At 39.4% G+C, this 6,863-nt stretch overlaps 1 protein-coding gene across 1 annotated transcript in view; it reads right to left on the reverse strand.

Moving 5' to 3' along the window:
• The window catches only part of LOC109965606 (transmembrane protein 132D-like), a 28,667-nt gene extending 22,178 nt beyond the window's left edge, over positions 1-6,489 (reverse strand). The window contains exons 1-2 of the mRNA XM_020609757.1: positions 6,099-6,489; positions 1,268-2,195 (exon numbers count right to left, since the gene is read on the reverse strand). Coding sequence (XP_020465413.1) covers positions 1,268-2,195; positions 6,099-6,165 — 995 coding nt within the window. The 5' untranslated portion in view covers positions 6,166-6,489. The remainder of the gene's footprint in view (positions 1-1,267; positions 2,196-6,098) is intronic.
• Between the last annotated feature and the right edge of the window lie 374 nt (positions 6,490-6,863).

The following is a 6,863-nucleotide window of genomic DNA, read 5'->3' on the forward strand; positions in this document are numbered from 1 at the left end:
TGACAAACACAGGCTAACAAAATACCTAAAGAGCTCTCCAAATCTGGCACCAACACTGTTTGCAAAAGAGTGTAAATGTAAAAAAAAATAAAAAAAAGTCAAAAACGTTTACTATGACATGAGCTGTGGATTTGAGCTGGACTTGGCTCGAGCTCTTAATGCTGGGTATGTGATAAACCTATAGTACAGTAGGTGGTTGATGAGCTCATGTGGCACACACACATTGCGCTCCTGGCTTTTCTTGCAGATTGCCTGACACTGTATATTATAGTGTCTGTAAGTAGTGCTGTTGATGTTCTTTTGACTGAAACATTAATTTTTATTCTAATTCTTTCACTGTATCACTTCTTGCACATAAAATAAATTCATCTTTTTGGCGTCGGATGAGCCTCTTTGCTGCTTTGTCAGTGTGCAAGCAGTTTGGCTATGAATGAGGACATACAGGCTTAAATATTTAATTTTAAGGCTTCTACATTGATAGGACTTCTCCTCTACTATAAAAATAAGCACTAGTAATAAAGCTTTAAATGCAAAATGTGTAAATTTAACTGTCAGCATAAAAGACTAGACATTCAACTTGCAATTTGCATATGAAGCATTGCAACTTTATTTCCCCTGAAGAACATAAGACTTGACTTCAGTTCTGCACTGACAGATTTTGAGATTTTACTTAGACTAATCTCAAATCACCAGGGACTCATCTTGGAATTGCTTCCAAAGACTGCTAAACAGCTGTACCAACTCTGCCAGAGGCCAGTGTAAAACTAAATACTAGAAGACAGGTCAGAATCCAACAGGTGCACAGCTGAAGAAATGTTTTTCAAGATAAGTAATGTGAGTAAACATAATGAACATATAGAAGACAATACGCTATGAATGACATTATGAAATGTTGTTATGGAATTTATGAATGACATCTTCTTCTTTAATTTTTTTGTTTTTTTAGCATTAAATGGCTATGTCCAAAGGTTAAAAAAAAAAATTAAATGTAAAAAATCCACTTGTCAGCACTTCTAATGCTCAATATAAAATTGTCTTAATGTTGTATCTTCTCTGTTTAATCCAAACACACACTAAAAAAAAGTACACTAGTTTTACGGGCCTTTAGGTTTTGGACCATTAACAAGGACTTTCTGAAATCACTGCCCCCTAAAACTTTAACTGTTCATCTAACTCTTGCCAAAAAAACAAATGAACATACTTCCCAAATTACCGAACTACTCATTTAAAATCAACCAGATAAAGAAAAAGAGTGATGACCTCTCACCTAAGTGTGAAATTCTCCAGGGTAGATGTACTAGCCAGGAAAACGTAGAATGTTCCCACATCTGTGGTCTTCAGGGGCTTGGAAGAGGTCTGGATTACAAAAGCGTTTCCCAGCCTCAGCCGAATGAAGGTGGGGTTCCCTGGGGGAGTTCTGAGCAGACTTACACTTCCAATCCGCCTCATCGGTGTCCCTGATTCTCCAGAGTCTCTCCCCATTCCCACACCTACTCGTTGCAGGCTATCCTGTGGGCTGCACTGACCTGTCTGGTCCCTCTGACTCTGGAAGTAGACCTCCACCTGGTTCCCCTGAAGGCCCTTAATTCCTTCTGTTTTCGCTGCTTCTCTGGTAGAGCTTCCTGATCGGCTGGTCGAGCTGAACCAAATGGGCTCAAGCTTCAGCTGCGCCACACAGAATCCACCAGGAAACACCAGGCATGCCCCACGCACTTCCCTCGTCTCCCAGAAGGCATAAGCTGTCACACAGTGAGCTCCATCCTTTGCCTTGGTTCCTGCGCTGTTCCTCGCATTATCCTCTCCAGACCTCATCATTTCTTTCCCAGCAATGATGTCGCTTTCTGTGGGCATATGGAAAAGGATCTTCGCAACAGGGGATGAGGAGCGGATCTGGCGGACCAAAATGACTGGCAGGATCCTGCGGCCACTGAGGAGCAGGTCTGGGGGAACTGGGGCATCTACAGTAAGGGGGCCATATGAAGCATTAACAGCTGGCTGGAGGAGCCCAGTGCCTGGACCAGTGATGAGAAAAGTCTGAGCCTGAGCCCTGAGGCTGGAGTTCCCTGGTGGCTCTGGACTGTTCTGCCTCAGAAACACATGGTCCACATTGAGGACCTGAAAGTTGATGGGGGGATAAACTGGAGATGGTGTGGAGGACATCCCAGTGTCACCGGCAACATTTTGGCCATCGGTAACTGGTGGGAGAAAATTTACAGACATTAGAGCAATAACTACTCTTCTACTGCTACTTAGGATTTCAGTGTTAGGTTTCAAATCTGCTATTAAGAAACACGCACATGCCACATACAAAATCAGTCAGTTACTGTAATTACGAATATTTGAATTGGATGACAGGACACTGAAAGGTTGACAAAGAGATTGAAGCTGGGGAAACAAAACTAAGGGTGGAGGACCGGGGGACACGAGGGATCAAAAAGCTACTAAGGACAAGGTGGTAATCTCAAAGAAGCACAAGTGGTGAGACTACAGGCAATGTCTTGTTGATGTATCATATCTGGCTTGTTCCCTTATGTGTTCCTGCACTGAAAAAGAGGAAAACAAAGGAAAACAGACAAGCTGCTTGTGGCAGATGAATGTGGAAATGAGACAAACAGGTGAGAGGGTAACCCTTTAATTTACAGACCGTTAACTATGTAATAATATGAAAAAGTTATTTATGAACAACCACAAATTACTAATGTAAAGAAATTGCTAGGAAATAGTCGGGAAAATGATGCAATAAGTATTTGTTGTTTATTAAAGCAATTCTGTTATATTTCATTGTTGTAATAACAGATATGTGGCCGGGGGGGTACTGTATTAATCTAGGGATAGCCACCTGATTCATTGTTTACCAACAAGAAATGGCAGCAAACACTAGAATTTCATTGGTTATCTCTTGTGTGAATCATATGGAAGCTTGCATCATAATGAGATAAACTGTGCATATTTTCACTGTAAATACTATCCAGTGACTTGTATGAAATTTGTAAATATTTTCCAAATATTACATAATGACAAGGCAAGTACTATGATATATGGCTGTAGTTTCCTTTCTACTGCCTGTAGAGTGTAGTGTGCACTCATACTTTGAAATATACTGGCAATTTATGAATGATAAAGTACAAGATGACATGTAATAACAATGTAACTACCTACAATACTTGTCTATCACCGGAACACCAGCTTTATATTGAGCAACACCAGCAAGGGCCTGCTACCTGTGGCAACATACCTGTTGTTATAACAATAAATTATAACAAAATTATTCTGCTTTAAGTTGATGTTGTACTTCACAGTAATTTATGGTCATTCATAAACAACAACAGCTCAATGTGTCATTTTTCCTAGTTATTCCCTAGGAATTTCTTCATATTACTACATGGTTAATTGACTGACTGTAAATTTAAGGCTTACCAATGAGAGAGGTGTTGGGCACATCTAAACAGTCTGGAGCAACAAGCTGAAATTGAGGTTGAGGTCACTGTAATCCTGTTTCTGAAAGCTGTGCTGGGTGTTGGATTCAAGGATACTTTTGAACATCATATTCCTGTGAAAAATAAATCTACCTGTACCATAAATTTTAGGCCCATCCTAACTGCTGTGTAATGACAAACAAATCTTTTTATGCTCAGCCCATTTTTGCTCAACTGCCTTTCAAGTGACTGGCTATTCCTGTGTATTGCAGTGACAGAGACTACTCACATTTCCCTTGGCGGGCCAGTGCATTTTGAGTCTAGAGATGTTACACACTGTAGCTGTAATTTTGGAAAAAAAGACACTCTACAGTGTAATTTCTATTATGTACACGGTAACTAGGTGGTAACAGTTATGGTAAACCTACGGGTCACTGAAAAAATGCTCAGCCAGATGAAACTATGCCACATGGTTGTTACTGTAAAATAACTCTGTTAGAAAAAAATGATACCTTTATAATCAATTTGAGGACTGTACTATTATTGCCACTGGTGTGTACAAAGGGTCTCATTGATACTTGTCCTTCAATGTTTTTCACTCTCCATGTACCACTTTTATGCAGTGCATTCATGGCGAAGGCAAATGCAGCCTCTGAATGGTCCAGTAAAAAGCCTCTCTCATAACTTCCATGGGAAGACTGTTTGTCCCAACAGGATGCTACATGTGACAGCTCCAACTTCCGCCTGCCAAAGACGCTTGGCAATTTTCCATCCTCCATGTTAAAGTGCTCCAAATTTAATGTGTGAAGTTGACTTTCCCACAAAAATAATTTAGGAAGACATAAGGGAAAGAAGAACTTGCTTTCCCTCAAAAAATCTTAGAAGTAATTATCAATCTTTTCTGGTTTTAAAACTATATTTCATAAATAAATCTGTTATTTATATCAATTTCCTTCCTAAGGGAATGAAAAAACTAAAAAAAAAAAAAACTGATATCAGTTGATATTTAAACTCTAATCAGAAAAGTACACATAAAGCTATCTTATTCAGTCCACTGCTGTAAGAGGTTTCACATTTCTCTCTGATTTAAGGCAAACCAAAGTGAAATTAAACATAATGCAAATGTGATTCAACCGTACAAAATTGTATGTCCTACTGCATTTGTGATCACTGTTGTTACTGATGTTTGGCAGTTTGTGCTCTCTCGTTCAAATGTATTTTACCTGAATGAGCATGAGGGGGACATCTGAATACATTTGGTTTTTACTGAAATGTTTGACATTTGTTGTGTATAATTTCGTTTGCTCATATTTAATAGACTGGCCTGTGCTTTCTCAAGGTTGCAAATCCATCTTGCCGCAATATATCCTCCTATAATTTCATTTGCTTTCACATGGTTATACAGTGTAGGTGAAAGCAATTAATGGGACAAAGAGAAACACAAAGAAGAAGAAATCCTCAGAGAGCTTTAAACAGACAGACTCAAACCGTGTCAGACTGTCTGATGAAGGACGGAGTTGATAATGAGAAAGTGATCATAGGTAATGCTGTGCGAGAGAGATGTTGATGTACACTACGTGAACATACTGTATTATTTATTGATCATAATTTGATGAGTCCTGGCTAGAATCCCTGAAACACTGTATCTTAACTTGTGACAGCAAGATAATAAACTATCTCAAATATTTAAACTACTGTAAATGTTAGTTCAACCTCAGACAGATTCACTGACACAACAGGCAGCACATCTAGACTGAAAAATAAGGCCGTGCACATTTCCATGCATGATACACATATCAAAGGCTGAACTTTATCACTTGGACCCACAGTAAAAACACAGCTGCACAAATGAGTCCTGTACTAGCAGAAATTAAAGTTCCACGTGTCTACAATGAAAAATGCACACATAGACATTATGTGCAAATATAGAAACCTAGGCAATTGCAGAAAGTAGTCTTTCACGGGCTATTGTTATGACAGGGAGACAGACCTTTTACTGTGACTTCATAGCTTCCAATGCAGGTTATCTTCATATAACTAGAAAAACAGCTGTGCAACCTGCAGGTTCAGGCTTCTTTAATCCCACAGATGAAGCACCTCGATGCACAATGGAGAGCATGCTGTCACTTTCATTTAGACAGAGGGACGATGAAATGGACAGAAAGCAAGGTAGTAACCATAAAACCCTCAGTAATGGGAAAACACAACCCTATAGTACAACACATCACGCAGCTAAATGGTTCCATGATCTCAATAGAGACATTTTCTGAAGTGATTATATTTTGTAAGATTCATTAATGTACACAAATTAATAGTCTTTTAAGTTGCCAACCTAAACTTTGTGTTAATAATAGCCTTAAAAAAGCAACCTGCTGCACTGTCTTATGCATACAGTATATGAACTCATGCCACAACAAATAACTTCAATAAAGAGAGACAAAGCAAATGTAGCGTATCCAGTTTGTATGTGTGTGTGTTTAGATCATCACAGTATATGAAAAAGCATATACAGTGTTAACCTTTCTTGTAAACACAGCCTTTGAGCAATATCCACCCCAGTTATTTTCACATATATAAAGGTGTCCAGCTGCTCTGCTCAAACACATATGAGGCGATTCAAATCAATCAATAAATAAAAGCAGAAAGTGTTAAGCGCTCACCCAAAGCAGTCATAGATCTCACCTTTAACAGCTGTAAGAACAGCCATTGCGACAATGTGGAACAACGTGCGTGGGGGAAAGTTGAGCATCTTTTCAGCAAAGTTGCACAATCTAGCCAGCCACTCTGCTCTGCGCTCCAGTGCGCGCCGAGGGAAGCTTTGGGGACCGTGTGCCCTCGGTTGAAGCGCTAGAAGCCAATCATTACACTGTCTAGTCCGGTAAAGTTACTTCCTCTGACTGTAGGGGACCAAGTGGAAAGAAAATGTTGGATCACTTCCTTATCCACATAAAGCGTCTACCTAAATCTGGAAGTCTCTTTCTATTTAGGTTTTTCTAAAAGATGAGAGAAACGTTTTCCTTCCTCTAGCTGGCACGGTAGGACAGCAACAAGCACGCCAATTCCCATGATAGAAATCAGTGAACATGGACAGTCTGTCAGATTAATGAGACCCACGTGGGTAATCGCCGGTAGGGGAAGAGCTGCTAGCAAATTAAATGCACACGAGGTCAAGAGGATCAGTGGTTTCATTTGAAATTTGATTTAACAAATAACAGCTATGCTTCTGTGCCAAAGGGTGATTTTACATGCAGGGAAACATTACGATTGTTACTGTTAGACTTTGCCTTGTAGGTAAAGTGGTTATCGTTGAGAACAATATTAGATATTATTATTATTATTTTTACTGTATTTAAAGTTCAAAGGAATTCACACATTATAGTCAGAAGGCCTTTGTTTAAATCATAACCAGTACTGAAGGGAAAAGGTGCAGTTTAGTGGTTTTGCCTG

This window comes from Monopterus albus, unplaced genomic scaffold (genome assembly GCF_001952655.1).
Source record: "Monopterus albus unplaced genomic scaffold, M_albus_1.0 scaffold102.1, whole genome shotgun sequence".
Taxonomy (NCBI): domain Eukaryota; kingdom Metazoa; phylum Chordata; class Actinopteri; order Synbranchiformes; family Synbranchidae; genus Monopterus; species Monopterus albus.